Source organism: Salvelinus sp. IW2-2015, unplaced genomic scaffold (genome assembly GCF_002910315.2).
Source record: "Salvelinus sp. IW2-2015 unplaced genomic scaffold, ASM291031v2 Un_scaffold4125, whole genome shotgun sequence".
NCBI lineage: Eukaryota > Metazoa > Chordata > Actinopteri > Salmoniformes > Salmonidae > Salvelinus > Salvelinus sp. IW2-2015.
Window position 1 is genome coordinate 25101 of NW_019945397.1, and position 11878 is coordinate 36978.

Below are 11878 nucleotides of genomic sequence, written 5' to 3' on the forward strand. Positions count from 1 at the left end.
ACATTTTGATTCTGGCTAGTGGTCTAGCAAACTAGCATAAAACACCCTAAATATCCCTCCACATTGGATTTGATCGGTACAAAACAGTTAACAATATCCCATGTTCAAATGCTTCAAATGCAACAATCTATATCTTCCTGATGAATGTCTTACATTTTGGGTGCAGCAACCTACATTTAGTATAACCTAATGTTCCAAATCCCACGTAGCCTAGCTTTTTAACTATAAAATAATTACGGATTGATTTATTAGCACCCCAAATGTCAAATCGGTCCACGTGCCACATCTGACCTCCAGACCGGCTGCCCACTGTTCCCCACATGCTGTTTAATTTGTGTGGGTGCCCCCCACTCTTTTAAAGCAGCTCTCAGGACACACCCACAGCTAAAAATAAAGAAACATATATTTGGACCACACTCCTGAAAGCAGATGCAAATTGTGAACACGCATACTTACACACATTCAAGGGCTATTTGGGCACCCACCCAGACTGTGTCTGCTCAGACCCGTAGGACAATTTGGGCACCCATCCAGACTGCCTGCTCAGACCTGTAGGACTATTTGCGTTCACTGCCACCTCGATTCCCCACTCCAACCACCCAGTCACCATCCAGTGATTGCAGCAGGACTTGGGTGCTCTTTAGTTGGAGGGGGTTCCGTCACTCTGCGGAGTCTGCCAGCCATGAACTTCTGGGGAGATATTGTCAATTTGAAGACCACCACAGCAGCCAAAGCTCCATGTGTGGTATGTGTGTTCTGGTCTGTATTGGGAATAGGCATGTGCTTTTTTCATAGCGGTGTGGTTTTTAATACTGTTGAGTTTTTTGAGAGCCTATTACTGTACCAGTGATGGAAGAGGTAGGAACCCAAATAACAAGTAAACTATCTCCAAAAGTTAAGCCCACTGAATTACTCTGGAACCATCGTCTTTTAGCTATTTCAGTAGAAGCAGCACTTGCTAAATGGGTAGTTCTCTAGAAGTTCCTTCCATATGGTTTAGCTAGCAGGCCCAGCAACCGTACTAGCTAAGTCAATAACTTTCCACTAAATTAACTTATTGCTTTATGTTCTAATGCAGCACATTCAAGCTTTAAAAACCATGAATGTAAAAGTGCCGTGGGGCAGAAGTTCAGAGTGGTAGTCTAGGTAGTGGTGGCAGTAGTATTCTAGGTAGGCTCCWACTGACTGGATTGTTAGTGCTTTCCAGAGCAGTAGCACTGGACCACATGCCTTATTTCATCATCAGKAGGTAGCCTATCTATTTAACCCTGTGTGTCTAATTATATTTACAAGGCACACCTTGGTTCTAGAAAAAAGGTTGGCAGCCATTTTTAAACTCTGAACTCTGATGTAGTGCCCTGAAATAGTGCACCACGCCTAGAATAGCCATGAAAATGACAGGTCAGTCAGTGGCATCAATCATATGTGACAGGAGGCTGATCTGCCTAGAAAGTTAGTAAAACGTTGCCAACTGCCACTTAGTTGAATATCTGTCTGTTGAGTTGGTCTCTAATAAATAGACCTAGAGTCTACTTCAATGAGTTCAATAAGTAGTAGACTAAACTTAATTAACCCAACAGGTTGGACTTCTGTTGGGTTCATAGCTGTTACAGAACAATTGTCCCTTGTTAGGAGGAGAATGCAGAGTGATGTAGAGACCAAGAGGGAATGCAAGCTGGAGAGATGGATAACACAACTTGTAAAGTATAAGTAACTAAAATCTAAACACTATGCGTCTGTGTCGTGTGGCTAAGACAGTCTGTCTTTGGACTCGGGGCGTGCTGGCTTGTGCCCAACACAAATATTTACCTCAGCGCTTACCCCCGCAGGTGCTGTCCAGCCACCTAGGCTTTATTCAGCAGGGACATCCCTCTGAGTCATTCCCCTTGGCTATAGCGTTCAAAGGCCTTTCTCCTGTTTAGGCCGATACAGTAGGATACACTGTCTCTTATAATTAATCTAACCTGGTAGGCTTAAGAGAAACACCTGAAACTAGATCCCCCTACATACTGGTCTTGTCAGGAGGTTCTCTTCTGCACTGTTCAACCAATCCAGTAAATATGGAGGAGTTAAGATGGAGTGTCGCCTTGTTAACGTCCAAAAGCTGAAGTCTCGTCCTCTTTTTCCATTTCCCCTGAAAAGCTGTGGTAATGGCATCTCCCATATCAACTGAACCATGACAGTTTGGAGTTGTTCTTGTACGTGGTGTAGTTGTATGGAAAATGCAGGGTCTTTCCCATGAAAGTTTAACCTCTCTGGGATATTCGGGACGGTAGCGTCCCACCTCRCCAACAGCCAGTGAAATTGCAGGGCGCCAAATTCAAAACAACAGAAATCCCATAATTAAAATTCCTCAAACATACAAGTATTTTACACMATTTTAAAGATAAACTTGTTGTAAATCCAGCCACAGTGTCCGATTTCAAAAAGGCTTTAATGACAAAAGCACACCAAACGATTATGTTAGATCAGCACCTAGTCACAGAAAAACACAGCCTTTTTCCAGCCAAGAGAGAGAGACAAAAAAGCAGAAATAGAGAGAAAATGCTTCACTAACCTTTGATGATCTTCATCAGATGACACTCATAGAAATTCATGTTACACAATACATGTATGTTTTGTTCAATAAAGTTATATTTATATCCCAAAATCTCAGTTTACATTGGCGCGTTATGTTCAGTAGTTCCAAAACATCCAGTGATTTTGCAGAGAGCCACATCAATTTACAGAAACTCATAATAAACATTGCTAAAAGATACAAGTGTTATGCATGGAATTATAGATAAACTTCTCCTTAATGCAACCGCTGTGTCAGATTTAAAAAAACTTGGCGGAAAAAGCACACCATGCAATAATCTGAGTAATGCGCTCAGACACAACAAGCCATACAGATACCCGCCATGTTGTGGAGTCAACAGAAGTCAGAAATAGCATTATAAATATTCACTTACCTTTGATCTTCATCAGAATGCACTCCCAGGAATCCCAGTTCCACAATAAATGTTTGTTTTGTTCGATAAAGTCCATTTATGTCCATAATACCTCCTTTTTGTTTGCGCGTTTAGTACACAAATCCAAACTCAGGAGGCGCGGGCAAGTCCAGGCGAAAGTTCAGAAAGTCATATTACAGTTTGTAGAAACATGTCAAACGAAGTATAGAATCAATCTTTAGGATGTTTTTATCATAAATCTTCAATAATGTTTCAACCGGAGAATTCCTTTGTCTGTAGAAATGCAATGGAACGCACTAACTCTCACGGGAGCGTGCGAGACTGAGCTTATGGCACTCTGCCAGACCCCTGACTCAAACAGCTCTCATTCCCCCCTCCTTCACATTAGAAGGCTCAAACAAGGTTCTAAAGACTGTTGACATCTAGTGGAAGCCTTAGGAAGTGCAATATGACCCCATAGACACTGTATATTCGATAGGCAATGACTTGAAAAACGACAAACCTCAGTTTTCCACTTCCTGGTTGGATTTCTTCAGGTTTTTGACTGCCATATGAGTTCTGTTATACGCACAGACATTATTCAAACAGTTTTAGAAACTGCAGAGTTTTCTATCCAAATCTACTAATTATATGCATATTCTAGCTTTTAGGCCTGAGTAGCAGGCAGTTTACTCTGGGCACCTTTTTATCCAAGCTACTCAATACTGCCCCCGCTCCCAAAGAAGTTAAGAGGCTATCAGAATATACCTATGATTTCTTTGTTGGGTCCAGTCTTGAAGCAGATGAAGCTCTACTATTATACTATTGCCTGTGTGGTCTTATTGAGATAGCTGGATTAAGTAGTCCTATTGAATTTGACTGCTGTGTTAAAAGGTGTAACCTAATAGGAAGTGTAAGACCAAGAACAGGAAGTTACTTCACACGGCTCCAACTGTCACCCAATGTGACCTGTATTACCCTCTTCCATTGTGTATCTCTGGTGCTGTGCTGCGTCGTCAATAGGAGTGACTACATAGGCCCACTTTTTTTTAAAGTGCCTCATTATTTCCTTCCTACCCACTAGTGTCTAGGTTGTTGTACAATTATTTCAATGCTTAAAGATGCACTATGAAGAAATCACTCCTGGTTGCTAAAATTCTAATAGTTTGCTAATTTCAGTTTGTGACAAAAAAAGCAAGTATAGTGTAAGAATCATTGTACCATTAAAAACTGCTGTGAAATATATATTTTCCATAACCAAAACTATTGTTTGCAGCTGGTGTGCAAAACCGAAAGCAAAAAACGAAACTGAAGAACGGGAAGCATAGAGCACGTAGACCATTATACCGCTTCTTAGACTAGCTTTTAGTGAGAATAACAGATCTATAACTCACATTACTATGTGAATTTTGTCAGGTCTTCAAAAAGTTACATATTGCAGCTTTAAAACAACTTGCTCTTTGGGAACTATGAAGATTTAGGCTATTGAATGAATAAATGTCCTTTTTCTCTGCATCTCCACCATATGTACATTCCGTTCTCTTTTTGTGTTTTGTTTCAATCTGCCCAATGAATTTGTATTTCTCCTTGTCGTCTCCAGGGGAACGATGATGAGGCGGTGGTGGACCTGGGGAAGACGAGCTCCACCATTCACACCAACTTTGAGAAAGAGGAGCTAGAGAGTAAGTCTGATTTTAGTGTTTATATATACACACAAAGTATCACATGGACCGGATCCTATTCATGTTGACAGTATACACTGAGTACACACGGAGCAGTATCAAGGAGGCCCATGTGTAATGACATTGTTGTATGGCCATAGGACAGAGGGGATTCTACAAATGCATGTTCTCACTCACACACACGTGTTTTTACTCATGCACTGTAAATCGTGAAAAATCCAGAGTCACGTTTGTCTGCTTCGTCTGGTAATTGAGGTATGCATGACTTCCACCCACATTCCACTGAGCTCTGACTGCAGGGGAAAAGCCCTGCCACAATTTCCAGACTTTATAGGATCCATGATGGAATTCTTAACAATTTATCTTACACACACACACAAGCTGTAGCTGCATCCCCTCCCAAGAAACTGTGTTTGGGGAGACCAGGCTTTGTGAGGTGAGCTTGAACACTAATAACTTGTAACCCCTGGTTAATGAGATAGAGAACAGTGTAACTTGAACGCCAGGTTAATGAGGTAGAGAACAGTGTAACCCTGGTTAATGAGGTAGAGAACAATGTAACCCTGGTTAATGAGGTAGAGAACAGTGTAACCCTGGTTAATGAGGTAGAGAAGAGTGTGAGGGTGTAATGTTAGCTGCTCCCCCCCCACCCCACCCTGGTTCCAGCTCTAACAGCATTACTGAGGATTAGCCTGCAGCTCTGGCCTCCACTAATTTAATAGAGCCTTCTCTTTCACTCCCCCTTCATTCTTTCTCACACTCACTCACTCATTCTCTCTAGAACACTACAACTCTTTCACTCATTCACATAATCACACGGTAGGTACAGGCAGACCCAACCTCCATGTTCCCCTTCCGCTACTCTGTCCCTCCTCTCTCCTAACCTCCATACTTCTCTCAAGTAATATTTACTTGTGTTTTGTTATACATCATAATCAATGTTCCCTCTAAGCTGTGTGTGGGTGCTCCACTCCCCAGGACTGCCTTGCAGAAGAAATACCAGCCCGCACAGAGACTCACGAGGTTGAACTTCACTCTGCTAGTTTCCCTGTTAGTTTACACCAACGTTTCCCTCTACTGTAGGAATTGTGACCAAATCGACATTTTTAAATGCAACATAATGAAATGAACCTAACTATGCAAGACCGTCTGAGATTGTTTTAGGCAGATCGCATCAGAGGAGGATTCTATTGCATTGACCTGCACGAGTGGTCGTGAGCAGATGCGTTTGTTTTGAGACTCTTGTTAATTTGTTCATGTCCTTTGCTAATTAGTGCATTATTAGCCCAGTTATAGCAATTTCTGGTCAGCAATGGGTAGTGATAAGTGATTGCTTCCTACAAGAGCACAAAACATATACATTTCTAGCCATCTTTGAAAAGCCAGTCAGGTAAAGAGCTTTTTAATATCTTAAAGGGGCAGTGATGTATTTTGAGAAGGGCTTGAATAAGCTACGTAGTCAATAGGCAGATGGTAGCATACATTTCTGTCTGATAATGGTATGCAAATAATGATTTTTGATTTGTAAAGGGGTTTCCTCATCAAAAAGCACAATAAAACATTTTCAGTCACCTCCTTGTCTGAAGGACAAGTTGCTAAACAGGTTAATTTCCAGCGTTGCACAAGTCTCATGGAATGTAGGCTGACGTTGAACACCACACAGTGGCTGCTACTGTAGGCTGTATCGTAGAACACCACACAGTGGCTGCTACTGTAGGCTGTATCGTAGACACCACACAGTGGCTGCTACTGTAGGCTACCCCACACAGTGGCTGCTACTGTAGGCTGTATCGTAGACACCACACAGTGGCTGCTACTGTAGGCTGTATCGTAGAACACCACACGGTGGTTGCTACTGTAGCTGTATCGTAGAACACCACACAGTGGCTGCTACTGTAGGCTGTATCGTAGAACACCACAGTGGCTGCCTACTGTAGGCTGTATCGTAGAACACCACACAGTGGCTGCTACTGTAGGCTGTATCGTAGAACACACACAGTGGCTGCTACTGTAGGCTGTATCGTAGAACACCACACGGTGGCTGCTACTGTAGGCTGTATCGTAGAACACCACACAGTGGCTGCTACTGTAGGCTGTATCGTAGAACACCACACAGTGGCTGCTACTGTAGGCTGTATCGTAGAACACCACACAGTGGCTGCTGCTGTATCGTAGACACCACACAGTGGCTGCTACTGTATCGTAGACACACACAGTGGCTGCTACTGTATCGTAGACACCACACAGTGGCTGCTACTGTAGGCTGTATCGTAGACACCACACAGTGGGCTGCTACTGTAGGCTGTATCGTAGAACACCACACAGTGGCTGCTACTGTATCGTAGAACACACAGTGGCTGCTACTGTAGGCTGTATCAGACACCACACAGTGGCTGCTACTGTTATCGTAGACACCACACAGTGGCTGCTACTGTAGGCTGTATCGTAGAACACCACACAGTGGCTGCTACTGTAGGCTGTATCATGAACACCACACGTGGATGCTACTGTAGGCTGTATCGTAGAACACCAACATGGTGGCTGCTACTGTAGGCTGTATCGTAGAACACCACACAGTGGCTGCTACTGTAGGCTGTATCGTAGAACACACACAGTGGCTTGCTACTGTAGGCTGTATCGTAGAACACCACACAGTGGCTGCTACTGTAGGCTGTATCGTAGAACACCACACAGTGGCTGCTACTGTAGGCTGTATCGTAGGACACCACACAAGTGGCTGCTTTGCTGTATCGTAGACACCACAGCAGTGGCTGCTGCTGCATGTATCGTAAGACACCACACAGTGGCTGCTGCTGTATCGTAGACACCACACATTGCTGCTGTGCTGTATCGTAGACACCACACAGTGGTGCTTGCTGTATCGTAGACACCACACAGTGGCTGCTACTGTATCGTAGACACACACAGTGGCTGCTAATGTAGGCTGTATCGTAGACACCACACAGTGGCTGCTACTGTAGGCTGTTCGTAGAACACCACACAGTGGCTGCTACTGTATCGTAGACACCACACAGTGGCTGCTACTGTAGGCTGTATATAGACACCACACAGTGGCTGCTACTGTATCGTAGACACCACACGGACAGTCAACGTGGCTGCTACTGTAGGCTGTATCGTAGAACACCACACAGTGGCTGCTACTGTAGGCTGTATCGTAGACACCACACAGTGGCTGCTACTGTAGGCTGTATCGTAGAACACCACACGGTGGCTGCTACTGTAGGCTGTATCGTAGAACACCACACAGTGGCTGCTACTGTAGGCTGTATCGTAGAAACCAACACGGGGATGCTACTGTAGGCTGTATCATAAAACACCACACGGTGGCTGTATCGTAAAACACCACACGGTGGCTGCTACTGTAGGCTGTATCATGGAACATCTATTTCAAAAGCTAAAAAAAGCGTCTATGTAAAAATGTTATGGGATGCATTTTCCCATAATGCTAGGGCACTGTGACGATGGTCCTATGTACTCTGTCACAAATCTAAAACCTTTGATAAAGCACCAGACATGGTTTATGAGAAGGAAATTTATTTATTGATGATAATGTGGGGCAGCGATGTTCTTTTTTGTTGGTCGATCATCCATGAACGAGAAGTAACAAGCGGTTTGAGTTTGGCGCACCGGAATTGGTTTTTGTTGTGTCTCCCGATGTTTAATATAGGCTCTTTCTGGTCATACATTTGGTGATACCAAGTTCTAGATACAATGTGATATTGTTTACTAATTAAAACGTGAAGGTAGATGGTCAGAAATGTGTAGATTACCTTGTATGTCCTCGTTTTGAAGAGGGTTCTGTTCATAGTTAATGAATGGTACGGGTGGCGCGGTAGGAGCTTAAACCCGGGAGACGTACGTTTTTATATCCCAGATAGTATTTATGCTTTGAAGCTGTGTTTCCCAGCCCTGGTCCTCCAGGACCCCACAGGACCCCCAACAGTAAACGTTGTAACCCTGGACAAACGCCTCATTCAGCTCATTGAGGGCGTGATGATTTAGTTGATTCAGGTGTGCTTGTCCGGGGTTACAATAAGAGTGTACTGTTGGGGGTACTGGAGGACCGGGGTTGGCAAACACTGCTCTAAAGCATGGGTTTAGCATAGCTACTGAGGTGTGCTGGTCTATGTATGGTACTGTATTTAATGTGCTTTGAATGTCAATTGACCAGATATGTGTAAGGGTTTCCCGTTTTAGTTGCATCATGGGTATTGCTATTGTGATACAAGCTGTATCACAACTGGCCGTGATTGGGAGTCCCATAGGGTGGTGCACAATTGGCCCAGCATCGTCCAGGGTTTGGCCGGGGTAGGCCGTCATTGTAAATAAGAATTTGTTCTTAACTGATTTGCCTAGTTAAATAAAGGTTACACATAAGAAACCTGTCCTCTCRTTGTGGGACAGGACAGGGGACAGGTCAGCATGCTGCTGGGTTTTGTTTGAAGAGCTCTATTTGATCCAGTTTATTGTTTTATAAATACTTGTACATTTCATCGGCTGTTATTATCTTCACTTGCAAATAAAAAGTGTCACTCTGGGCAAGAAATAATGTTCTGCCTTGATGCCTTCTCACTGTAGAATCCTACCGCCAGGTCTCACAGCCACTCTGGTAGGACTACATTATGATCGAATGGCCACGGTAGCCTACTTGGCCACGGTTAAAACTAACTTAAAGCGGGTACAGCCTCAGGGTTCACAGTAAACGCAAAACAGTCACGTTTGTGCTCAGCATAACTGAAATTTGCTCRGTGCCGGAAATAATTTGAGGAAGGGAACATTGATCATGAGCCTGCCTAAGAGCCTTGTCTCACAGGTCAGACGATTGTTTCTGAAAGACTGGAAATAGTGAGGTTTGGTCCCTAACTACTGGTTGTCTATAGTGGGAGGTAACAGGTGTTGACGTCAAACTGTATTGGTCACGTGCTACGTAGACCAGGTTTAGACTAAAAGTGAAATGTTTAATTACATGACCTTCCTAACCACAGAGAGAGAGAAAATAGAGAGAAAATAATAATTGAAAAGTAAAATACGTAATAATAAATCCACAATGAGTAACGATAACTTGTCTATATTCAAGGGGCCCCAGTTGTGAGTAGATATGCACGGGTACGAGGTAGGCCTACATAGTAATTGATGTGCACTGTGTCTCAGTGGAAGACCTTGGCAGCCTGCAGGAGACCTGACCCCAGCCAGCGGCAGTGTTATGGAGACAATTGTTTATCTACTGGCTGTGTGCGTGTGTGGCCCAGGGACTCCTCCTACTGGCAGAACATTACAGCTGACAACCAGAGGGTGCTAATGGAAACCACAGAGGACAACCTCTGACCTGAATGTCATTTATTCCTAGGAACGCCCAGAGATACAAAAAGATGTTAGCTGGAAGCCTGGAACAATAAGATTTTAGTTATATTATTAGGGTTGTTGTGTGTCTCTGTCATCCATGTAAATGGAAGGAACTAAGTATTTTAGACAGGAAACCCTGCAGGGTATCAGCTGAGTGTACAGCCTTTTTCAGCATGATCCAGACACCAAGAGAGGAACTGGGGGATTAGGTAGTGTTTCTCTCCAGACACCAGAGAGGACTGGGGGGATTAGGTAGTGTTTCTCTCCAGACACCAGAGAGAACTGGGGGGATTAGGTAGTGTTTCTCTCCAGACACCAGAGAGGAACTGGGGGATTAGAGTAGTGTTCTCTCCAGACACCAGAGAGGAACTGGGGGGATTAGGTAGTGTTTCTCTCCAGACAACAGAGAGGAACTGGGGATTAGGTAGTGTTTCTCTCCAGACACCAGAGAGGAACTGGGGGTATAGGTAGTGTTTCTCTCCAGACACCAGAGAGGAACTGGGGGGATTAGGTAGTGTTTCTCTCCAAGCACCAGAGAGGAACGGGGGGATTAGGTAGTGTTTCTCTCCAGACACCAGAGAGGAACTGGGGGGATTAGGATAGTTGTTTTCCTCCATGACACCAGAGAGGAACTGGGGGGATTAGGTAGTGTTTCTCTCCAGACACCAGAGAGGAACTGGGGGGATTAGGTAGTGTTTCTCTCCAGACACCAGAGAGGAACTGGGGGGATTAGGTAGTGTTTCTCTCTATGCTATGCTTCCTATGCTAGGCTCACAGCTCACCTTGCGTGGCACCCACAGCATGGGACACTTCATTTAGGGAGGTCACAACTTAAGTCTTCAGAGATTTATTACTGCTAAAAACTCCCCATGGCTCATAATAGGGAAAGCATTTGAAGAGACAGGCCCCCACTCACAAATACTATGTTTTTAGTGTGATTTTTCTTTTTATATATATTTTTTTTTTCTCCCCCCCCCCCCCATAGCTTAGTGGGCTATGACATATTATATGTGACAGGGGTGTGATGAAGACCCACCATGCTGTAGTCCTCACCTCCCTCCTGGTCCATTTATCTGCTCTGTCCAGACTGACGTCAGTAGTATGCCATCCAGAACGGTTTAACGGTCCCAGCTCTCAAAAGATAAAGTGTGTTTATAAGCACAAAGGGCAGGCTACACGTCCTTCTCCTTTTTTAGCCTTCTCTCCTTTCCCCATGTCCTGACAACGAGTAGAGAGCAGCGGGTCTTAGGRAGTGACGTCCTTTCTATCCATTCTTAGCTGCTGGCAGAATGGCACGTAACTCGTCCATTCATTTAACACTTCAGGTATGGCCACTTGACACGCCAGAAATTGAGAGGAGGGTAAGAGGGAAGGTTTACCATTGTGTGTGACGTACGTAAACAACAGACAGGAAGGCGTGTGTGTGGGGGGCAGCGGCAGCACAGTCTGTGATGGTAACTCAAGGGTGGCTGCAGTGTATGAAAACAACTYCATTTGTCTCTTGCCATTTTGGGCCTGTAAAGAAAGGGGATCTAAAGATTGTAGAATGCTGAAATCAGTGTATATACCCAGCCCAACTGCAGATGAGACTATTATACATGGTAGACCGTGATTGACCATGCCTCTCTCTACCCTGTTCCCAGGTCACAGAGCGGTCTATGTGGGTGTCCATGTTCCTCTGGGCAGAGAGACCAAACGAAGGCACCACCGCCACCGCGGCCACAGACACCACCCCCTGTCTTTGTCTTTGACTTCCACTAACAAGACACTTCCAAGGCCTGGGCTTTGTAGCATGAGAGCATCGTTCCCAACACACATTTAGGATTTCTACCCTTGATTTATTTTTCCTCTCCCTCTTTCCTTTTTCCATCCTGTCTTCTCTCCTTTCCCAACTACTTTGCC

At 44.4% G+C, this 11878-nt stretch overlaps 1 protein-coding gene across 1 annotated transcript; it reads left to right on the plus strand.

Annotated features, from left to right (window-relative positions):
* Nucleotides 1–502: 502 nt before the first annotated feature.
* LOC112076911 (sodium bicarbonate cotransporter 3-like) lies at nucleotides 503–11798 on the plus strand. The gene is made up of 3 exons (XM_024143548.2): nucleotides 503–745; nucleotides 4531–4612; nucleotides 11620–11798. Exons 1-3 carry the CDS (start codon nucleotides 683–685, stop codon nucleotides 11796–11798), a joined length of 324 nt encoding a protein of 107 aa, XP_023999316.2. The 5' UTR covers nucleotides 503–682.
* Nucleotides 11799–11878: the final 80 nt, after the last annotated feature.

Coding starts and splice junctions, on each gene's coding strand:
- LOC112076911 (XM_024143548.2), top strand. CDS start 683: ATGAACTTCTGGGGAGATATTGTCAATTTGAAGACCACCACAGCAGCC. Junction 746..4,530: donor CAGCCAAAGCTCCATGTGTG/GTATGTGTGTTC, acceptor TGTCGTCTCCAG/GGGAACGATGATGAGGCGGT. Junction 4,613..11,619: donor TGAGAAAGAGGAGCTAGAGA/GTAAGTCTGATT, acceptor CCCTGTTCCCAG/GTCACAGAGCGGTCTATGTG.